Source organism: Trichosporon asahii (assembly GCF_000293215.1).
Source record: "Trichosporon asahii var. asahii CBS 2479 unplaced genomic scaffold scaffold00003, whole genome shotgun sequence".
Taxonomy (NCBI): domain Eukaryota; kingdom Fungi; phylum Basidiomycota; class Tremellomycetes; order Trichosporonales; family Trichosporonaceae; genus Trichosporon; species Trichosporon asahii.
The window spans coordinates 1-23,353 of NW_014040921.1; the positions used below are offsets into that span (position 1 = coordinate 1).

At 60.1% G+C, this 23,353-nt stretch overlaps 4 protein-coding genes across 4 annotated transcripts; 2 read left to right on the top strand and 2 right to left on the bottom strand.

Moving 5' to 3' along the window:
- Positions 1-1,224: 1,224 nt before the first annotated feature.
- Positions 1,225-2,682, top strand: A1Q1_00472 (uncharacterized protein; the record flags this gene model as incomplete). Its single annotated transcript, XM_014328391.1, has 2 exons — positions 1,225-1,497; positions 1,561-2,682. 2 exons carry the CDS (start codon positions 1,225-1,227, stop codon positions 2,680-2,682), a joined length of 1,395 nt encoding a protein of 464 aa, XP_014183866.1.
- A 2,552-nt stretch (positions 2,683-5,234) lies between these two features.
- Positions 5,235-7,796, top strand: A1Q1_00473 (ATP-dependent peptidase; the record flags this gene model as incomplete). Its single annotated transcript, XM_014328392.1, has 1 exon — positions 5,235-7,796. The coding sequence occupies one exon, from the start codon at positions 5,235-5,237 to the stop codon at positions 7,794-7,796; it is 2,562 nt and encodes an 853-aa protein (XP_014183867.1).
- Positions 7,797-7,955: 159 nt separating this feature from the next.
- A1Q1_00474 (uncharacterized protein) lies at positions 7,956-8,522 on the bottom strand (the record flags this gene model as incomplete). Its single annotated transcript, XM_014328393.1, has 1 exon — positions 7,956-8,522. One exon carries the CDS (start codon positions 8,520-8,522, stop codon positions 7,956-7,958), a length of 567 nt encoding a protein of 188 aa, XP_014183868.1.
- A 9,835-nt stretch (positions 8,523-18,357) lies between these two features.
- On the bottom strand, positions 18,358-23,089 carry A1Q1_00475 (uncharacterized protein; the record flags this gene model as incomplete). The annotated part of the gene is made up of 7 exons (XM_014328394.1): positions 18,358-20,184; positions 20,222-20,580; positions 20,748-21,289; positions 21,811-22,308; positions 22,348-22,635; positions 22,687-22,774; positions 22,825-23,089. The coding sequence occupies 7 exons, from the start codon at positions 23,087-23,089 to the stop codon at positions 18,358-18,360; spliced, it is 3,867 nt and encodes a 1,288-aa protein (XP_014183869.1).
- Between the last annotated feature and the right edge of the window lie 264 nt (positions 23,090-23,353).

The window sequence follows — 23,353 nt, forward strand, 5'->3', positions numbered from 1 at the left end:
GAGGATTGAGGAACCGCGGATTCTCTGAATTCTCTCACCCACGACGTGAATTCTCCAGGCCTCTGGCAGCAGTTTTCGTGGACGAGGGGGAGTTTTCTGGCTGAAAACTCGTACTGGACAGTCCAGTTTTCGACGACCTTGGCTGGGAGTTTTCAGTTGTTAGCTGTGAATTCTGGGAAACCTGCGTCCCTGGATTTCCCCGACCTTGATCCCTCGCACCCTGGGTACGTTCTCAAGCGCTGTCGAGCAGGGCAGAGCAGAGGAAGTGGGCTTGCGTCATGTGTCGTCCAGGTCGCGGTGCCGGCAGCACCTGCGCTTGGCTGTGATGACCTCTGTCTGTGCATGCTGTCCTGGCCAAAACCCGACCCATAACCCTGGGCTGCCGCACGACCACCGGGCAGGTCCAAGCCTCGCGGCACCACGGCATCACTCCCTGGCTCTCAGGCGTGACAGGCAGTTTCATCGCGCTAAGCCAGCCCTACCACCCACCCCCTATGGCGTTGTTGCGCTGCACCCCGCGTCCCCTGGACCACTGCGCATCCTATTGCGAAACGGGTTCCCGCCCACAGCGGGCTGGTTCGCCCTGGTTCGCACCTCTGCGCACCTCTGCCTTGCTGCTACCTGCCTTTAAATATACTCCAGCGCTCTTCTGTCCCCTCGTCCTCCCACACGTACGGCTCGTCCACTACTCCTCCTTGAAAGACCGTGCTTTGTGAACATCGTGCAGACAAGCCCAACTGCTCTTGACGCGACTCGAGCGTTTCCAACTCGCATGTCTTGCTCATAAGCTGCGCTCGTCTGCTGTTCATCAAGTCCACGGTCTCGACGACCCACGGCTCTTTCCCCTCCCTTTCCCCCCCTCCCCCTCCCTTCTCTCCCCACTCTTTCTCTGTCTTGACTCTCTATCGACCGCGACCTGGCTCTTGTCCCAACTTCATTCTCTACCCTCTCTTTCTTCTTACGTCTTGACGACAATCGGTCTTGCAATTGATCCGGCAACCTGTGCTTACGATTCCCATCAGCATCTCCCACCGCCCCCCCTCCCTCGCCCTCGTGACTCGAATCCGACTGACGCGTGAACATCTTGCACACACTATCCGTCTTGTATCTTGTCACGCATCCCGCACTTAACCAAATCACGCCTGGTTTAGTGCGCTCACCACCCAAGGGCATCAGCAAAATCCACCATCTCACGTGAACATCGCCTTCCCCTTCTCCATCACCATGCCTCCCGCCCCTCCCGCCAAGTTCGCTCGCACCTCTATGGAGGGATGGAGCCGCAAACGTTCGGTCTCGCCCAGCGCTCGTGCAGCTCGTGTTTCTCCCTACAAGAAGAACCCGGCGCCTTCGTCCTCGTCCACGGCTTCCTCCTCGTCCACCGCCCCGTTGCAGTCCCACCTCGAGCTCGAGACCTTTGTGCCTCGCCGCTCGGACGATGGTTACTACTACGAGGACGAGTACCGTGATGAGCACATTGCGTACCTTCTCAAGATGGAGGTGAGTGCCACTGATCGACATGGATCACACATATGCACCGTGCATGGCTGACATCATCCGTAGAACGCGACGCTCCCTCAGCCGGAACTCATGGGAACCCAACCTGAGGTCCAGTGGCGTATGCGACCATACCTCATCGACTTCCTCGTGGAGCTTCACAACCAGTGGCACCTCGAGTCGGAGTGTCTCTACCTCGCCATCAACATCGTCGACCGTTACGTGTCGCGACGTGTGGTCTTCAAGAAGCACTACCAGCTCGTCGGATGCGCTGCTCTGTGGATCGCCGCCAAGTTTGAGGACAGCAAGGACCGCGTTCCGCTGGTCCGCGAGTTCTACGACATGTGCTGCAACTCGTACGAGCCGTCGGCTTTCATCCAGATGGAGGGTCACATTCTGACTACCATCGGATGGGTCGTTGGCCACCCGACTGCCGTGTCATGGCTCCGACTCCACCTGACGCACTCGAACTCCCAGCTGAACGAGCACCCCCGGGTAGCGGCTGCTGCTCGCTTCATCCTCGAGTTTGCTCTGTACCAGCAGGAGTTCATCGGCATCCGCCCGTCAATCCTTGCTTGGGGCTCGCTCACTCTCGCCCGCTTCATCTGCGGCAGGCAGCGCCGATCGGCCCCCCACGAGCTTCTGGAGCCGTCAGAGCCTCAGGCGATCCGCATCGCCCAGGCCCTCGACCGCATTCTCCACGAGAACCTCGAGAGCATGTCGGACGTCCTCGTCAACAAGTACACGCGCGAGCGTTACCACATGTGCGCCGAGTTTGTCCGCGACTTTTACCTGTCTGGCCGTCGGTATTCGTGCACCGTCGACATTCGCCGCTCGCAGCCCCTGCTGCACGTCCCGTCGACGCCCGGTCTCTCTCCCCCGTCTTGGTCGTCTCGACGATCATCGGCACTCACCAACAGCCCGGGAAGCCGAAGCTCGCACGACACGTCTTCCGACTCTGGCGACGAGGGCAGCGTTCCTGTTACGCCGTCAAGTGAGCACCCGCTCACGTCGACCATGGACCGATACGTGGTCGCGGCCAAGGAGAACATTGCCCCGTCAGCAGTCAAGCTGTCGAAGCAGGTTCCCGCTGCCCCGCCGACGCCAACAGCCTACGAGCGTTCCGGACCGCCGGCGCAGCCCATCCCGGCTCCGCTACGCGCCGACGCTCGTCGCACGCGCGACTGATTCAACCCCCTCAAAAAGCGTCGTTTCAGTGCGCACATACCCCTCCCACAGTACCTCCGACACTCTCAGCAATTTCATCATACCACCTCAAGCATGTTCAATATTCAACCTCACAGCATTGCACTACCGCATTTCATGGAGTCGTCCCGAAAGCTCGCAATATGAACGCCAGCCTCCCTCGGGACGGTCTCTCGTCAATACGTCAACTTATATTTGCCTCGCATACAAGCAAGCCGTTTAACATGTACACAAGAGCCTCCTCCGCAAATTCTGGAACATTTTTCTTTCCGTGTCTGTCCGACCTTCTTCTTTGATTGGTGTTGCGCGCGCGCGGGGAATACCACAACCGTCGTCATTATAAAAATTGAACCTCGCATCCGACCTCAACTACTGGCCTCTCGCACCCCCGTTGGACGCGCCCACCCTTCTCCACGGGGCGGGCTCGGTTGACACATTCACTCTCTCCGGGTCGCTTGTCGTCGGATGCGTTTTTCAGATAGAGATACCACCCTTGGCTTTCTACTTTGGATGTATCATGCAGTTGAAAGAAGTTACCCAACCAGAGCAGCAGAGCAGCAGCAGCAGCAGCAACTGCAACGCCAGGCGTGATCGAAGCCAACGGCGGCGGTGGCGGCTCGGTGGAGTCGCGATGCAGTGCAGTTGTCGTGACTGAGTAGTCACGGTGGTGCGTGGTGGCTACGGTGACGCATGGCTGCATGGCGCGCAAGGCCGGGGGGATGGTCTGTCTGCAGTAGGACACGCAAGGTGGACAAAAGTGGGTCGCGTCGTTGCAAAAAGGTCAGGCGCGAAAGGCGATGTGGGCTAAGGGCATTGGGCCTGAGGATCAGGTGTCAGCCAGGAAAGGTGATCAGGACGCAGGACCGACTCAGGGTTGGAAGGGGCGCGGTTGTTGCCAGCACCACCGGCACCACCCGGGCAGGCCGGGCAAAAGGTACAAGGCAACTTGGTGGGCAGGAAGAAAAGCTAGGCGGATAAGGGAAGGTGATGCAGGGTGATGCAGGGTTTCGGTGAGTGATTGAGCGATTCTGTGCGCCACCGACGTACACTGGAGCCGATCCTCCCTGTCAGCGGAGAGTGGTACCGCGTGTGATCCAGGCTGGTCGCTATTATACTTGCATACCTGTCCTTTGCAGGAATACGGAAAGGCGCAGGAATACAGAGTGCAGGGTTGCAGCAATAATGAAAAGCTGAATGCATAATGAACTTGGGTGGCAATCTCACTCTAAACCAAGTTGTTATGATAGTCCTCAATAGACGCAGGGTGGCGCCAAAGAGCTACGCGAGCTACGGCGATTGCAACGAATAGCATGTACTCCAGTACTCCCTCAGACCTAATCGACGGCTGAGCGGCTGTTCATGTCCGGACTGCGCTGTCCTGTGATTGTGATCCTGCGATCCTACGAGGCGTCCTTTGACAAAATGGACCCAGATGCCGAAGATTTCTGAATTTACAAGCGGCGCCGGCGGCGGGCGGCGAGGCTGGTAACCTTGCCATGCGGCTGCACGCGGCTTCATGCGGCGGCAGATGCGGCATAGAATAGGCGGCGCCGGCGGCGCACATAGAGTACACAAGAGTAGAGAGAGATCGAGATCGGAATCGAGCTTTCCGATCTCGTCTCCAACAAGGGTTATGGGCCGCTATGCGCCGATTGGCATGCGCTATGCGCCGATGCGCAGATTGATGCCAAGACGGACTTATCAGGACTACCTCGTGAACGAGTGAATGCGTGAACGAGAGAAACGGGGAGACGGACCGTAGTCACGATACGGGCTGCGCGGGGCTGGTGGTGGTCCACTCACTGGCGTAGGGAGGAGGATGGATCGTGTGTGATTTTTAACTGGGCTGAGATCGGGTGACGCGAGCTACGCACTAGTCGCCAATCGCCCATGTCCGCTGACGTGCCTGCTTTTCTTACAGTGAGGCCTTTTGTCTTTCTGGTCATGGGTCCTCACCTCAACGCCGTGCTCCATGGAGACTGCCCACACCCCATGTAAGCGGAGCAAGCACGACGACGACAGACGAAGCGCAAGCCCCTCTTCCTCTTCTACGCCTTCGCGAACGGGCTGGCGACAGCCCCAGGCACCACTCAGGGCGGTCTCGCCCAGCTTCTTCGCTTCTCAAGGAACGCCCGTGCCTGAGTTTAGGTGGAGCCTGAGTCCCGGATCCGCGGTCTCGACAGTCCTTTTTCCGCTACACCCGTTCCGTCAGTCACGTGAGCGACTTGAGTCCGTTCGTCCACGCGAGAGTCGTGCTGTTCTCACGAGGTGTGTCCGCGGGAGCATCTCCCCAAATCTGACTCATGTCCGGTGGCGACTCACATTCGGACTTCGCGCAGTGTCCGGACGCTTCCACCCGAATTTGCCTCCGCAGCTCGGCGCTCGAAGTCTGCCGACATGGCGTCCTTCGCTTCGGGCTGAGCGAGCGACAAGCCGCGTCACTGTCGAGGTAAAAGTCCCAACTTTCAACCACCCCCTCCTCAAAACTCAGCAGCAGGTTTGTCTCCTCCCCATCGCTCAAGACTGACGACAAGATGTCGCTCCGACCGTCCCAGGCCGGAATAGACGTCCTGCGCCGGGCGCTCCGCCCGTGTCGCGGACCCGCTGCGCCCCTCCTACGATACCCCGCACGCTCCTTTGCAACAACGAGTTCGCGCCACTGGCTCTTCAGCAGGAAGAAGGACGAGCAGCAGCCCGCTCCTGTTCCCGCTGCCAACCAGGGCATTGACGCTGATGCCGTCGACCACGCCGTTCCCCCGACAGAGTTCCAGGAGAAGATTGCCGGCCTCGAGACCCGCGCCCTCGAGAGCCGGGACTCGGACGACCCTCAGCCCCAGATCGAGCTCATGGAGGCTCTCCGTGACGGAAACGAGAGCAACGGCCTGATCCGATACTATGAGCAGGTCGCGCTCGCGCCCGGCGAGCACTTCTCTCCGGCTCTGCTCAAGAGCGACGAGGCGTTCGAGCTCTACTCGCACGCTCTTGCCACCACTGGCCGCCTCAGCGAGCTCTCCTCTGCTGTCCGCAAGCGCGACCAGCGCTTGAAGGACGAGGGCCTTGAGCACGACGGTTCCACCTCGTCCGCTTCGGCTGCCCAGCCCGCTTCCTCGGCTCCTGCTTCGACTCCGGCCCCTGCTTCAACCACGGCTTCCTCGACTTCAACTACGGCTCCTGCTGCTGCTTCTGCCACCGCTTCCTCCGCCCCGACTGCTTCCAGCCCCGGATCAATCCTGACCAACGCCGCGCAGCGCCTGACTGGCTCCGCCCAGCCGGCTCAGCAGGCCACGTCTACGACCTCGTCCGACAACAAGAACCAGTCCAACGCCGGCACGCCGTTGAACCCGATTCATGTGCAGCTCGCGGCCGCGACGCCCGCCCACAGCATGTGGCGCGGTATCCGCTGGCTGCTCGGTCTGATCTTCTGGTCCTTCCTCGCCCTCACTGTCTTCTCGATGTTCATGGAGAACGCCGGTCTCATGAAGGCCGGTCCCGGCCCGGCTGAGTTCCAGCCCGAGGAAGGCAAGACGGTCAAGTTCTCCGACGTCAAAGGATGCGAGGAGGCCAAGCAGGAGGTGCAGGAGATTGTCGAGTTCCTCCGCAACCCCGAGAAGTTCTCCAAGCTCGGCGGAAAGCTCCCCAAGGGCGTCCTCCTCACCGGCCCGCCGGGTACTGGTAAGACGCTCCTCGCGCGCGCCATCGCCGGCGAGGCGGAGGTGCCCTTCTTCTTCGCTTCCGGATCTGCCTTCGACGAGATGTTTGTCGGTGTCGGTGCCAAGCGCGTGCGCGAGCTCTTCAAGGCTGCGCGCGCCAAGGCTCCCGCCATTGTTTTCATTGACGAGCTCGACGCCATGGGCGGTAAGCGCTCGGCCCGCGACCAGCAGCACATGAAGCAGACGCTGAACCAGCTCCTCGTCGAGCTGGATGGCTTTGACGAGTCGGACGGCATCATTGTTGTCGCTGCTACCAACTTCCCCAAGTCTCTCGACAAAGCTCTCACCCGTCCTGGCCGTTTCGATCGCCACGTTGCCGTTCCCCTGCCCGACGTGCGTGGCCGCATCGAGATTCTGAAGCACCACATGCAGAAGATCCACTACGGTTCCGACGTCGACCCCAAAGTCATCGCCCGCGGTACCCCCGGCATGAGCGGTGCCGACCTCCGCAACCTCTGCAACCAGGCTGCGATCAAGGCGTCGCGCGACGGTGCTCACTCGGTCTCTCTCAAGGACTTTGAGTGGGCCAAGGACCGAATCCTCATGGGCGCGGAGCGCAAGTCGACCTTCATCCCCGAGGACGCCCGTCTCATGACGGCGTACCACGAGGGGGGCCACGCTCTCGCGGCGCTGTACACCCCCGGCGCCGACCCGCTGCACAAGGTCACGATCATGCCCCGCGGCCACGCGCTCGGCCTCACCTTCCTCCTCCCCGAGGCGGACAAGTACTCGACGACGAGGAAGGAGTACCGCGCCAAGTTGGACGTGGCGATGGGCGGCCGCGCAGCCGAGGAGCTGATCTACGGCCCCGACGAGGTGACCTCGGGCTGCGCCAGTGACCTGCGCAACGCGTCCTACTGGGCGGACGCCATGGTGCGCTCCTTCGGCATGGGCGGCGAGAAGGTTGGCCTCGGTATCCAGGAGCACGGCAAGATGAGCGGGCCGAAGCGCCTCGCCGTCGAGCAAGAGGTCGACAACCTCCTGAACGGCTCGATGCGGCGCGTCATGCGCCTCCTCATCGGGCACGAGCAGGAGCTGCACCGCCTCGCAAAGGCGCTGGTTGAGTACGAGGAGCTCGACCACAGGGAGGTGATCAAGGTGCTGCGCGGGGAGAAGCTCGACCGCGAACCGCCCAACAAGGGCGCGAGGCTCCAGGGCCAGTCGGAGAAGAGGCGCTCGATCCACCGTCCCCTCCGATTCCCGAAACCGGCGGGCGAGACGCCACAGCAGCCTGGCGGTGGCCCGCCCGAGGGCGGGATCAGGCCCGACCCAAGGCCCGACATCAACCGCCCGCCCAAGCCTGCACCGGCGCCCGAGCCGGTCCTCCCCCAGCCGACGCCCGAGGCCGCCGCGCCGCAGCCGCAGCCGGTGCAGCGCGTCGAGTAGATAGACAGACAAGTAGAAGTAGCGTAGAAGTAGGGTACATCCAAACCATTCTCATCTGCATAGCATTAATTACTCAGCACATAGTAAAGTCAAGTCGCAGTTACAAGTGTCTTCAGTCCATTATCATCTCCTTCCTCTCTTCCCGTCTCGCAAGCCTGCTTAAACAGTGTTCAGGTGTTTCTCAACCCAGCCCGCATGGCTCTTAACCCCGACATTAGCGACATAACTGTCCTTGACCACCCCGTTATCGACAATAACCGTCTTGCGCGTGGTAGCAAGTCCAAGCAGGGCAGAATGGACGCCGTACTCCTTCCCAATCCTTCCCCCAGGGTCAGAAAGAAAGACCATTCCCGGGGGCAGTTTCAACTTCTGGGCCCACTCGTGCAGCTTTTCGGGACGGTCCTTGGATATGCCGACAAGTGTCACGGAAGACACCGAGGTGCCCGGCGCAGTCGTCGTGAAGGGGTTGGTCGTGAGGGCGTCGCCGGTGGTCGGGTCGGGACCTCTGGGAACGTTCGTAGTCGGATCGACCGGATACGGCGTGGTCGGGTCGATGGGCTTTGTGGCGTTCGTCCCGGCCGCGGCGGGGTCGAGATCAGCAGAGCTGGTGGGGTTCGGCTCGAACGGGTCCAGCGGGTCGACGGAGATGTCGATTGTGGGCGGGGAGGCGCGCACGGGTGCCACGGAGGCTAGCTCGGCCAAGGGCGAGTCGCGGATCGCGCACATTTCGGCGGTGCAGCCTGAGGTGAATGCGGCGGGGAACTGGGTGTCAGCGAGCTGCACTCAGGGGTTAGGTCCACGGGTCAGTAGAAGTCCAGTGGAAGCTCGTTCACAACCTGTCCATAGCAGCAGCAGCAGCGGAACGGCGATCACGATTGGCGCAAGTCTCGGAGGTTAGGCCCAACAGCCATTGTCGCTGAGGCCTGGCGGTGGACCATATCAGCACGCATAGACCAGTTTCAACATGAATCGATAAGGAGCACGGGCAGCGGTGAGCGGCCAAAGGATGGTGGCCAAAGCAACCGTCTCCTCAGACTTCTCAGATTGCAGCGCGCAACGACCCAGTTTTCCGCATTGATCACCGAGAAAATCCAAGAAAATTGGACCACCAAAACCGACCGATACCTCGGAGCACGGAGCGCGATCATCAGAACTCGCAGCCCGCACAGCTGGGCCCTGCCCAATGCCCATGTCTCGAGGTCGCTGTGATCCATATGCGGCCAAGTATAGCCACACCCGGAGTCCCGATATGGCGTCAACGAGAGCCAGAACGGCATCTGATTCGACCAAGATAGGGGATGAAGAGCAGTATAGGCGTTTGCTCGGCGGTGATCTCGCGACGACCGCGAGGAACCACGCGAAACCGAACCAAAGCGCGCGAAACAGCGAGGTACGGTTGACGAGGCCCTGTGCCGCACCTCCTTTGACACTTCTTTCGGTCGCGCTTTCGGTCGCGCTTCACCGGGATCCTCGCCGATATCGCCCAAATTTCGCAGTGGTGCGGTGACACTTCCGCGCGCTGCCTGAGATCTCACCAGATCTCGAGAACCGCTGCCGTCACTTGGTTGTCACCGGTTCGTCACTCTCTCACGGATCGATGGGCTCGAGCGAGTGCCCGCGTGCACGGCCCGTTTGAGCAGTGACTGCCTTCTGGCCCGGGTGTGCCGAAGCTCATCGCAGGCGGAGCGAACAATATCCGTCAAAATCCACCAATCTCGTCCATCCGCAGACATCAATCTGAACATCGAGGGATGGATGAATACTGGGATGAAACCGGCCCCTTGCTTCCTCCAGTCCGCCCATTCTTCTCTGCGCACCAGGCTCACTCTCCTCACCGAACATGGCGCTGCAGGGCGTGCAGTGCCACTCCCCCGCTGGGCTCAACGTCGGTGGTAAATCGCTCCCGGGGTGTCGAACAGCCGTCACCGAAGTGCTGACAGCCGTGACCGACCCAAGTCCCTTGCGTCCGATCCCACAGCCCCGCGCACAGCACGCAGTGACGATTGACTCCGTCCCTTGACTTCTGAGGGATCCTTCTGCTTCCGGGAGGAATTGAGGATTCCCAAGAATAGCAACGTAAAGTGCGAGCTCTCGTGAGGCTCGGTCAAGGGGTGATCTCCGCACCATGTCAATGAGAGATCAGGACGGCACAGCGGCAAGTGGGCTCTCAATCACGGAGGCGGCAGGAGTTATAAAATCTTGAGGTTTCTCACAATCATCACCCAGGAGAGTGAGGATATAGAAACAGCCAAAGAATTGGTGCTCGCGGTAATGTTAAAGCAGGGATCGACCTGACCCCGCGACGCCGCAATGTAACGCACCCAGCTGCCGAGCATGCCGACCCACTCTGCGGACCGTTCGCGGAGGCTCGGTCTATGACGTCGCTGCCGGTCGCAGTGCCGGTCGTGGTGACATGCAGTTACAGCCGGTGACGATCGATGCCTGATCGTCGTTCACATGCTTAAAGGAGCAGGTGGTGTTTGCTCCTCTCGAAGGGCTTGGCGCCGCGCTTGTAGTGAGTCTCGCGCTGAGTTCTGACCCGGGTCCGCCGTCGCCCGCCGCCAGAAGTTTACGCCGGTGTTGGGCGGACGTCAACAGAGAGAGGCGCAAGTCGCACCTGACAGTCATCGAGCGGAGGCGTGACGGCCCGGTGTTCGAAGAATGCTCCGCGAAGGATTGGAAGGCAGTTTAGGTCTCGATACGAGCGTCGGAACCATAACGCATGGAAAGACTGTGGCAGCCCAAATTTCGAATGCTCGTGCGGTGCGTTCACCTATGCCAGCTCCGCGACCTCTGTCGCAATCTTCTGGCACGTCGTATGACCTGCGCCCACTGACAAGCCCCATCATCGGGCGGAGAGACACTGGCCGCTCGGAGGCTTGGAGGGATGGCCGGAGCGTTTCGGAAATGCGCGATGGCGAGGTCGACTGGCTGAAGCTGACTGCTGCTGGAACAGGACTTGACAAGGAGCAGGCGAAGCAATACTCACGAAGAACAACACTACTTTCTGCTCATCAGCAATAGATCGGGTGGCAAACTCACCCCCTGCTTCGGCATTGTCCATTCCTGTCCATTCTGGTCGACGAGATGGATGTCGGGGGCCGGTTTCCCGACGAGCGGGTCCTTCTTGTCGAACATGGTAACGCCCTTGCGAGTGGTTCGTCGCGTATCGTGAGTTCACCGTCGCGGAGCGTGTTGTGTCTCTCGTCTCCATATATGTTCGTGACACCACCTGGCGTACCTGCAATGGCGCTGAGAACAGCGCGAGTGACGCTGGCCCTGGTTACATGGCTCTGCCCTGTCCACCACTCTCCGAGACGGAACCGACCAGCTCCAACTGTTGAGGGTGGAGCACAGCAAGCCACGGCAGAGCAAGCGAGCAGGAGACATGATATGAGCGGTGGATAGCGAAATGCCCGCTGCGCAATGTTGTTGCCTCTGCGCCACCGGCGTCACCATGACGGCAGGTAGAAAAGCCCGCGGGTGCTCTGTGCGGACTCCAGTTCCCAGCTCCCTGCATTCCGAGCAAGCCAAGTCGGCTCAGCACATGTCTAAGATTTGGATCTGTCTGCGTCTGCCTTATCGTCTCTTCTCCTTCCGAAAGGACATGTGGTAGGGTCATTACTGGCTCGCCGGACTCATCACACGAGCAAGCATGTGAGCCCTCTGGGCTTAATCCTCGAACTCAACGCTCAGACGGCCACCCGGCGCATTAGTCGGAGCACTCCCTAAAAGGCTGTCTGGAAGCCTTACCTTCGAACGACTCTGGTCTCGCTCCAGCATATGGCGCCCATGCTGACTCGCTGACACTGCAACTATGGTGTTAGTCAGACACTGATCGACACAGAGGCTTCAGCGCTTCGCAATGGACGACGCTCTCTAAGGTTGCGGTTACATCTAAAAGTACACGATTGCTACACTAATCATTTGATCTGCAACAGGAAGCCCCTAGCCTCCCGCACACTGAAGAGCCATACCGGTCCACCGGTAGAGGACGAGTGTTCGCGGACGGCGTCGCGTACCTGATCCGCATACCGCCGCTCGCTAGTCGGCAGCTGCGGGTGCGTGATGGCGCGCCAAGCATCGTCGTCGCGCACCCAGGCCGTTTCGAGCGTCATGGCGCTGAGCATCTCCGCGCTGAGGTCGACGCCGATCACGGGCAGAGAGCTCTTGACGTTGACGGCAAAGTCGGCGGCCTTATCGTAGTAAACCGCTTTCGTCACGTGTCGATGCTTGCGCACCGGCTTGCCTTTCACTGGGCGCGACGTCAGCGGCTCAGGGGGCAGCACGAGCTTGATCTCTGCGTCTGGCTTGGATGCAGCCTCGACTGGCGCCTTGGACAGCACGTCCTTCTGGTTCAACGGCAGTCCATCGGCGTAGGACGAGTCGATGCGACGTTGCTCCGTGATCGCACTCCGTAGGTAGTCGGACAGCTCGCTGACGGCGACTGCGGTCAGTTTCAGCAGGTGCCTTGAAACTCACCTTCCTCTTCGGACCGGCCCCCCAGCGTACGAATCACCTTGACCGTTGGGCGCGCTCGTGCAATCACAAGATACCTGGAAGTCAGCTCTCATCTGACTTTGCGACTCACAGAATGTTCTGCTCCTTGCACTCCTCTATGACTTCATCTTGCGATCGCCCATCGTCGTACTGCAAGTCTGCACGAATGCCAGCCTTCCATAGCTCTCCGACGAGGGCAAGGCGAGCTTCGATGTCCACACCAGGGAACGTCGCGACGTACACGTCACATCGCTGAGAGTTAGAAGGGTCACTGGAACCTAACTCACCGCAGGCGACCACAAGCCAAATGAGCGTTCCTCTTCACGATTCTTCGTCATGAGGCGGTGCGACACAAGACTCTCCTGTTTGCGGACAGTGCGCGTTAGGTTGTCGACAGCGATGGACATGCCCGCGCCGTACACCTTGAGACTCTGGCGCGCTGGCTCTTTGAAGTGCTCCAGCAGCGAGTCATACCGTCCACCGAATGCCAGCACGTCCCCGTGCTTACCTCGCTTCACGAGCTCGAACATGAACCCGCCGCGGAAGTACTCGGCGTGCTTAGCCATTGTCGGGCGGAACAGAATCTTGCGCGTTATGCCACAAGCGCGAGCGAACTTGATGATCGTGTTGATCTCGTCCAGCGCCGCGGCCAACTTACGACGCGACGACGTGAACGAGTTTTCGACTGTTCGCCGCACCTGCTCGAACTCGCCTGGATGTCAGTTCGCCGCCGCATATGCAAACAACTCACCAGCCCCGCTGATGTTCTGAAGGTCCGCGAGGAGCGACTTCGGCAGTCCGGGAATGTTCTGCAAGGTCGATCGAGCTTCAAAAGATACGCTGGCAGGGGAGCCGCGGAACGCCTTCAGCAGGCGCGGGCGGCATTGCGCCGGCACATCCGCGAGAATCGTCGCGAGCACGCTCTCATGGCTGACGTGGAACTCGTAGTCGAACTGCGCACCGCCGCTCGTGCCCTGGCACTCCGTCACCATCTTGTCGAGCACTTCGAGCAGCTCCGCTTCGGCGACGGACGAGCGCAGAGGTGACACAATGTCGAAGCTGGTGTCAGCTTAAGCGCATGTATGTAAGCTCACCATAACTCAACGGCGGTGCCAGGCTGTCCGCCGGCCGGCAGCTCTGCGTAACGGCGCCCAACGACGTAACGTTTGATGCGCTCCAGTTGGCGGCGAGATGCCGAGCGCGCCATGCCGAGAAGGTTAGACCAGGGGAGCTGCACGAACTTGCCGTTCTGATCGAGCAGGCGGACGGGTTTGAGGTCCGGGAACGCCTTCAGCAGTGTCGTCTCTGGCACAAGCAGAGGGAGGTAGTCATCGACGGCGCCGTGGCGCTGGAACAGGTCGACAACGCGCTTAATCACGACGGTGAGCCAGATATGGTGTCCGTCATCGTGGTCATTGTCGTACGTGAAGTCGTCGAGGCGCGTGTCGATGTTGAATTGGTGCTTGTGCGATTGGAACAGCGCATCGATCAGCTCCGGGTATTTCTCCGAGCGGGGGTTGGTGATCTCTGTGGTCTGTTAGCAGCGAGTACGTCGAAACGGAGTCAATAAACTTACCGGTAATGACGTTGTCATACAGCTTCTGTTCCTTGTCGGGTGAAGGAACTAGTGGTCCTGCGAGAAGCTGGGCCGCCTGCGGGCGCATGGTCGGGTCGTGACGGAGGAGCAGGCTGATGATCTCGCGCTGCTTCGGCTTCAGGTCCACAGGCCAAGAGGTCGGGAACGGCACCTCCGGGCCTCGCAGGGCCGTCAGTGTCTGCACGCGCTCCATGCCGGTCTTGAAAGCGAAACACATCTCGAAAAATATAATGCCAAGGGAGTACATGTCGGCCTGTTCGTCAGTTACAAAAGCGATACTTGAAAAACTTACCTTCTCATTGTACGATTTAGACACGAGTACCTCCGGAGCGATGTAGAGACTCGTCCCGATGTTGGACGTCTTGTCAATGTCGTTTGAGGAGGGCATGACACCGATGCCATCGCCTGCTGTCGGATCCGACGTCGACAGGCCAAAGTCGGCGATCTTTACGTTCCCGTTGGTATCGAGAAGGATGTTAGACGGCTTCAGGTCTGACGTCAGCTTACCCCACCCCTACATGAGCTTACCTCGATGCACGATGCCCAAAGACGACATGTGTGCGAGTGCCTGCAGGATCTGGACGAGCAGGCGCCAGCAGCCATCCTCGGCGAGGCCAGCTGTGATCGCTTCGCGGAGAGTTTGCTGTTCGTCAGCTCGCGAGCGACCATCGTAAGCTTACCTTCTCAACGAACTCCATCTGAATGTAAAGGATGCGCTGGAACGAGGCGTCGTCGGTCGTCGTGCCGGTGTAGCTCCCGCTCGGCCGACTGGGAACGGACACGGCCTTCGAGCCCGATTTCCCGCGCGCACGCTGTCCGCTCGCCGATGGGTCCGGGATCGTACCGTCACTGTCATCACTGTCCGTGTCGTCGTCGTCATCATCATCATCGCTATCATCGTCATCGTCGCTGTCATCGCTGTCGCTGCTGCCGGCCGTGAAGCGGATGCGAGGGAACGACGCGCTACGCGACTGGTCGCGACGCGAGACTGAAAGGTCATCGAAGTTGACCGCGAAGATGTCTTCCTCGGACGAGACGTGTGAGGACGTCGTTGTGCTCGCCGTCATGTCGTCGAAGATCTGCGGCTCCGGCGGGCCGACTTCCTCGAGCCAACATGAGTAGTACCGAACGATGTACTGGTGGCTGACGCGAGACAAACTGTTAACCTCACGCAACACACGATTGACGTTGTCTTCCGGCCGCAGCTTGATCTTCTCTGATCTGTCAGCTACCTCAACCCGCTTCTAGAGCTGAAACTCACTGATAGCATATGGGCGTCCGTCAAGCTTGTTGCGTGCTTTGACGACTTCTCCGAAGCCGCCTTTCCCCAAGAACTCGACCTCCTCAAAGTCCTGCCTGTATCGCGAGGGGTGTGCTCCTGTCGGCGTCGTGGGGAAGTACTGCGCGAGACCTTTGCCAAAGACGGGCGATTTGCCGAGAAGATCGAATTGACTGGCAGACGGCGTCACGGAGTGGCTGTAGTTGTTGTTTCCACCGTTGTTCACTGAACGTTAGCTCGACAAGAAGACTGGGCGAGCTCACGAGGTATTGGGCGTCCTGGTCGGCGGGTCGTCTCCTCCTCTGGACTTCTAAGCTTCGTAAGTGCGTCATCGACCGTGAACCGCCTCTTGTGCGAAGGGTTCAGCAGGCCAGTCAGCAGCTCCATCATGAATGGGGATACGCCACCCGGAGCTGAGAGTTAGCGGTCACTCCGACGACAACTCACCATGAGCGAGCAGCGTCTGGAGGTTAGGATAGATCCACAGGCAGTTACGACCGAAAAGCAACTGAAGCAGAATAAGGCCAGCGTACCACACATCCCGCTTGCCCGTGTACGAGTACGGCGAGTCGATCTCCTCTGGCGACAGCCTGCTTGTCAGTTCTCGATCGCAAGGTGAAACTCACCATGACTCGGGATAGTTGTCCTCAACAGACTTCAGGAACGGGTTCGACCGATGGTACTCGATGATGCGACGGGCATAGCTCGTACCAGAGAGCTTGAGCGTGGCATCGCCGCCAGCGCCGGGGCTCACGAGAATCAGGTCCGTGTCCAGTTCTGGTGTCAGCTACACTGGGGGAAGTGGAAGCTTACGTCTCTGGGTTGCGTGTTGCCGGTGTAGATCCGATAGACCGGTGAGCACTTGCGTTATGTAGTCCTGGGAGTCAGCTTCAAACCACCGAGGCCAGCAAGCTCACCTTCGCCGTTTCCTCTCCAAAGCCCTCTTTCGGCAGCCACGCTCGAAGCTTCCCTCCGTCCGGTATCCGCTCGATGACGACGGCGAGCCGCTCCCATCCCTTCGGACTCTTGCACCAATGCACAGCGTAGACTTTAGCTACGTGAGCCGAGTGCACGGATTGCAGGCGGTTAATCTCAGTTACCATGACCTCTATCCGCTTCTTTCCCGGGCTAGTGTGGTAGTATTGCCGCGAGAAATCGACGATAAGCACGGTTACGGATGGCGTGCTCGACTTGACGAAGTCTCGCCCGCTCCGTGCTGGCTCGGCGATGTACGACGTCCACAGTCCTTCTCGCCGGCCACCGAACAGGGCCCAGTTCGACCAAGATCCAACGTATCCTTCGATCGATATCGGCTGGTCGAGCACGAGTTCGCGATCCTCGAGCTCTCCGTCCGCGAGACCGGACAGCTGCTCGTCTCGCTCCTTCTTCTCCTCCGCTTGCTGCACCTTCCTCGCGCGCTCCTCCTTCCGCGTAGCGTCGAGTTGGATACGCTCTTTAAGTAGCCGCTCTTGCTCCAGCGCCTGTGCTCGTTTTCGTTCCCGCTCCGCCTCAGCCTGCGCAATCTCGGCCTGGCATCGTCAACAGCTGTACACTTCAAATCAGCTTCGAACTTACAGCTCTCTGCGCTTCTTCCCGCTGCGCCATTTCCTCCATAAGCGTGGGCTCCGGCTCGCCAGGTTTCGGCAGCGGAATGTGGTTCTCTGTGATCCATTCTCGAACAGCATCGGCAATCTCATCGTTAGCATTGCAGTGCACCAAAACTCACGTCGAAGATCATGGGTGCACCGACGAGCGACTTGGCCTTATCCTGAACGAGCTTCGTGAGGGTGCGCATGTGGCTCGCGTTCAGTTTCGTCGGCTCGATCAGCGACAGCAGAGGGACATGGTCTGGGTATTTCTAAGGCTGTCAGCTGACTTTGCAATCCTGGAAGCTCACCTTGACCATGCGACCGCGCAGCTTCACGCTGATCCGGTCGTCGTGCGTTGCGCGCAGCGCCACTTCCCACCACCCATGCTCGCCCTCCGTGCCCCATGCTGTCTTCTGCGCCGGGATGTCGTGCCAGTCGTCCTGATGGTCAGCTCTGTCCAACAGGCGTTGAGCTTGGGTCAGAGAGAAGAGGCGGTAGAGGGTACCGATCGGCGTGCAGGATCCGAAACCGAGCTCGTCCGACCCGAGCGCCCGTGCGGCAGATTTCCCCTGGCGAGGAAGGCCGTTCACGATCGGCTCGAGCTGAGCTCCGTGCACTTGCGGAAGGCATGAAGACCCCGCAAGCGTGCAGGGGCGATGCTCCGGATTAACAACGCCGATTCTGATGCCCGGGACCAGTACGCGTCGCCATCGGACTTGCACTTCGCTGGGTTCGACGTCATTCCGCAGCGTCTGGCATGACCGGACTTAGATGTCTGAGACGGCCCTGCGAGCTCGGTAACGAACAGCCCGCACGTCCGGAGGGACGGAATGCCAGATGGATCGATTCCTGTCAGTCTGGTATCTTGACTCACCTCAAAGATGGCTCTGAGGGCCTCTAGTTCTTCATCTTGCACGGCCTTGTAGTCGGTCATATCATTCTCTTGCGTTGTGCGATCGTCGTGCTGGGTTAGGGAACAAGATACGGAGCTGCGCTATATGTGGTGATGATGAGAGGGGAGGAGAATAGCGCAGCTCGTCGTCGTGATGCGTCGTAAGCTTCAAGACAAGGGGATACTGGTTAATGGTGAAGAAAGAGAAGGCATATCAATGTTGTTCCAGGGTGACAAGCTCTATCTCTGCTCAGATGCGTTCCTCTGGGTCGGACGTCAGGCCCTCAGGCACCACCATACCGCACACCTGGCCCAGGTGCGTCAGCCCACGTGACCACACGGTCATCTCCTGCGATCTGACAGGGCTCACCTCCACTTTTCGGGTTCCTCTACGAGAGTTGAGTCGGGCAACTGAAAATATCACGGCAATCGATCGACTCGACGCGCGGATAAGGACTTGTCATTGGTGCAGGATCTTTTGCCGCGAGGAGTCGTAACCATTATCGCACTCTTACGAGTCATGATATGACCTCGCACCGCCCCGTCGGATGTCCATGGTGCTCGACGATGAGAGCGTGGGTGCACGCGCTGAACGATGGCCGCCTCGCCCCCAAAGGTTTTGCTCAACATTGTGGTCGGGCAACGTAGTACAACATTGACTGCATATTACATCAGGCACTAGCACTACCGCCACTCCACCACGACTAGATGCCTCTCGCTCCCGGTCCACCTTGCCCATCGCCGCTGCCACTTGGCCCATGACCCGACCCCTCCCCTCCGCTATAAATCATACTGGAGAGGCTGTTGTTCGTTGTCCGTTTCGTGGGGCGAGACTCGGGGTCGGCTTGGGGTTTGCGCTTGCGACCGGAGAGCCACGCACTTAACGAGAGCCTGGCGTCGGTCTCATTGTCCGCAGATTGCCCCACCTCGGGTGTCCTTGCACGTTGCTGGCGCGGCTCCTCCTGCCCCTCTTGCCCCTGAGGCTGCTCGGGCTGCTGCTCAACTACTCTCGTACCCTCACGCGCTTGTATCCGGGTGCTTCTTCGGGTCGGGCGTACGTCCTTCCATTTCTGTCTGCCCTTCCCAACCTGCGGAGGCGTAGTTGGAGATCGGACTGGCATTCGCGGCTCCTCCACGCCGCGGGCATTGAATGGGAGCGAAGGCGTGGGGGTCGTGGCACCTGTTAGGAAGGCAGGCGGGGCGCGGGGAGTACTAAGCCCGACTGAACTAGTCGAAGGTGAGGTGTCTGGCGTGAGAGCGGGAGTAGCACCCTGCGTATCGAGCGGCTCCGGTCCGGTCGGCGTCGTAGAACTTTGTGAAGCAGGGCGGGGCGCTTGTGTCTCACTGGCGGTGGCCTGGCTTGCAACAGCAGAGAGGAGATGTAAGCCTGACTCTGCGGAGGCGATCTCATCGTCGGCCGATGTGCGTCCATTATTCAGCGGAATGTCGCCCGTTGACGGACCGATCGAGGCCGTAGAGTGACCAGATGAGGGTAGAGGCGTGGTGGTCTGGGTGGCCACGGGAACCGCGGAAACGGAAGAGCCGTACGAAGACGGAGGGACGGCTGGAGACTGGGAGACTGTTCCGCTAGGGGCTTGAGGTGACCTATCGACATCGTTGGATGTTCGTCTGAGACTGAGCGCAGTCTCACTGACAGCTGTCGGTTGGTATGGAGAGCTAGGGGGTGTCTCCGTGATATGTGCTTGACGGCCGTGGCCTTGAAACGAGCGCGCTTCTGCTGGAGCAGTACTGAGTGTCGTCTTGATCTGGGAGAGCGTGCCGTCCATGCGTCGAAGTACATCCACTCCGCTTTGAACGTTACCCATGCCGGTCTCGATCGCGTGCAAGCGCTGAAGCTGCCCGCCCATCTCATGACATTGCGTCTGCAAGGCGTCCACACCGGTGCCGATCGTCTCGAGACGCGTTGCCATGGGGCCAAGCGCGGCACCGTGGCTCTTGAGGGCGGCGAGATCCAGCGCAATCTTGGCGAGAGCTTGCTGCTGAGGGCGCTCGTTCAAGTCCGCGGAGAGGGAACGGAGCTGTTCGCCGAGCTGCGGGATGGTGGCGCAGTTCTTTGCCAGCGCTTGCGTGACGAGGCTGAGGTTCTGGAAAGTCGCGGCCTGCTGCTCAGTCGAGGAAGCAGTGCGTTCGCAGCCGTTCTGGATGCCGGCGAGGTGCTGCTCCATCACGCCCAGACGCCCCATGCTCTTCTTGATGTCTCCGACGCCCGTCTCCAAAGCCATAAGCGACCCCTCGACATCTTTCGAGGAAGAGCCGTTTTCTTTCAGGTCGGCGATGGAGGCAGTGACGGCCGCGACCTGCTCTTTGAGACCGCCGAGTGCGTCTTGCAGCACCGTAGCATCCACCTGACTCTGGACACCTTGCACCGCATCAGACACGGACACTTCGAGCTGCGCGATCTTGGTGCTAATCTGGTCCGTGATACCGGCGACGAAGCGCATCGACTCAGCGACGCGGCTCTCCTCGAACGCAGTCTTCATATCGTTGATCGGGCGAAGGAGAGCGGTGATCTGATCGTCAGTTCACTGCAGCCGATTCGTAACTCACAGTGCCGCCTGGCGGCGCGACCGTCGGCGGCTGGATACTCTTGATGCTGCTGCGCACTGCGGCTTCGACCGCCTTCTCGCTCGAGCTCAACGCCGCCTTCGTCTTCTCGCACACGAGGTGCGCCGTGATAGCGGGCAGGGACTGGGTTGAGGCGCGTGTTGCTTTCTCAACGGCCTCCGTGACCTGTGTGCCGAGCGCTGCGGTGACTGACTCGGTGATACTGGCGGCGAGACTGGTGCTGAGGCTGCTCGCGAGGCTCGTGCCCAGACTCTCGGTCAAGGTGGTCGCCAATGTCGCCGTTGTCTCCTGCAGAGTTGAAGTCACTGTCGTCAGCTCAGGATGGAGGTCGTAGGAGCTCACTAATCTCGCGCATCTCGTCACGCATCTCTTCCCGTGTTGGCAGGGCACGCAAGCCCGTGCGAACGTCGTGGTTGGTATCGCGGATGTGGAGGATCTCGCTGCGCAGTCCACCGACATCGTGCTCGAGTTCTGGCTGTCAGCTAACAGCGAGGGGCCGCCAACTGACGGATGAGCTTGTTGAAGATCTCGACTGTGGCCTTGGAACTTGTCTTCCTCGGCGCCTGCTGCGGCTGTGGCGCTTCGATCGGGGTATAAGTGCGCCTGACGGGCTGGGACGGTGGCGGAGTCGGCTCGACCGTGTACTGCGAGCGGTGGTAGGGACCGGCGGGGCGCTGCGAGTTGGGGGGTGGATGCTCGTCATAGACACGGGCCGGCTGAGATGGATACTGCGCCTCGTGGAAGGTCTCCTGGTACGTCTCGCGCGGGTAGTCGTAGCGTTCGTGGCGCTCGTAGTGGCGAGTGGGGGATGGGTGGCGAATGGGGCTCTGCTGGCGCGGCCCAGGGGATGGCGCACGACGCTCGTCGTACGGTTGCTGTTGATGGCGGATGGATTGCACAGAAGATGGACGACGGAAGGAGGGCGTTGGTGTTGGGAAGTGGGGAGACGCAGTTGGCGAGGGCACACTGGGCACCGATTTGCGCGACTCGCGCGACTCGCGATGATGCGCGTGCTCCCGCTCGTGGCCTTGAGCGAGCTGCATCTGGTAGCTTGTACGCTGTCGTCAGCTCATGTGAACCCACGTCGAAGCTGGAAAGAGGACGTTATGGGCGGTATGAATACAGGAGGGAGAAGACAAACTTACGTGAGGCAAGTTGCTGCTTGCGATGGAGGGCGCGTTGCTCGACCCACTCGGCGTCAGCCTGCCGACGCGCGGGCTGGGGGTGATCGAGCCAGCGCGCGGGCTCATGCTGCTGTAAGTTGCTGAGAGACGAGATGAGTGAAGGAGGATGGAGCGATGGTGAGAAAGGAGGGAAGACACTTCCAGAACATCCACTGTGGCGAGCGAGGAAGACACCTCGCTGCCTTGCTGCGCGAAGAGGGAAGACACATTTCCAAACCGACCAAACATCCGGTCGCCAAGTCCAGCCTGCCGATCACTGGTCCGTCAGTCACCGGTACGTCATCCTGCTGTGTGCGCTACATGTCTGCATGTCAGTCGTGGGTAAGCATAGGCTACAAGTCATGTCTGATGCATTGTTACAGTCGTCCAGTCATGATACACGTTTACAGCGCGTGCGTGCCTCCGTTCTGCTCTCCAGCCCCGTTCCTCTGTCCGACGCCGTCTGCGCGATCAAAAGCGGCAGCGCGCTCGAATAAGTCAATGTCGTCTCTTCCCCTTCTCGCTCCTTCCGGTGCGCCAAAGTTGGGCATCTCCCTTCCCTCCGTCACGTCCTCGAGTTTGGTCAGGCGCTCGAAGCGCGGTTCGGGGCCGGGCGAGCTCTGCGAGCGCCGCCGCGACTCGCCCGTGCTGTCCTTTGAGTCGGAACGCTTGTGTCCGCTGCCCTTGCGCTCATGAGATCCCTTGCGCTCGTGATGCGACATGCGTTCGCTACCACCGCGCTCCATGTGAGCAAGACGGGCGAGCGAGTGCGGCGTCAGCTGCACGTCGAACAGGTCGAGGATGAAGCGCCGGACCGGCGCTTGGAAGTGGTTCGTCGAGATCGCGCGCAGGGCGCGGTGGAACAAGGTCGTCGAGGCGAATAATCGCGGATGCCGGTTGCGCACGCTGGGGTTAGCTTAACCGAACGAACAGCGAAGCGCGTACCGCTTCAGATTGTTCATCGCCGTGCCGGCCAGGACGTAGTTGCTGAGGTTCGAGATCATGTGCATGACCTCGCCCTCGAGGCCGCTGAAGGGTGGAAGCGGTTCAATGCCACTTGGCACCTTTGCGGGCTCCCAAGTGTCAAGGTGCACGAAGCGGCTGAGATCATCGGGGAGACACAGGCCCGTCGTCTGACCCATTGGCGTGCGTGTCGCGATCCATCCGCACTCCTCCAAGATCTCAGCGCCAACGAGCGTCGACGAGATCAGGCCGAGAACGAAGAAGCACGTTCTGATGTCAGCTCGTGCCTACATGGTACAAAGCTGTGATTATCCCACTCACCCCTTCATTGTGATCACCGGCGAGAGGTCGGCAATCTCGACGATAACCTCGATGATCTCCTCGTCCTCGAGGAACGCGAGTCCGCCCTCTGTCGAGCCAATGTTGCCCTGCTGGTTAGTACCCACCAAGCTTACTAACCCACCATAACCCAGAGCGCGCTCTTGACCTCGTTCATGATCTCCTGATTCTCCGCCTCGAGCCCGTGCAAACGGATGACCTCCGCAAAGTCGGGCACAATTCCCTTCTCGCGGAGGTATTGGCAGCCTTCGGGCGTCTTGGTCAGCTCGCGGAAGAAGTGCGTCGGCGCCGTGCCCTCGTACGCCCAGAACTCCTCAGGCTGGTGTCGCGAGATCGGCCGGATCGTCTTGGACACGAACGTCTCGACCTCGACGACGTAGAGCATGTTTTGTTCCTGATGTCAGCTTCTTGCCTTCGAAAAGAAAAAGCTCACCGCCAGCCAGCTGTTGAGCTCGTAGTCGATGTACTGCGCGTGCAGGAGGTAGAGGAAGCCTGCGGAGGTCGACATGAACCTGTTGGGTCAGAGTGATCCGGTGTTCGTACCCACCGAAGGAACAGGTTTGCGCCAATGTCGCCGAGATGTTCTAACGTTGGGCGCAGCTGCACAACCTTCTCGAGGTTGTCCGGGTTGCTGCACGCCTCCTCGAGG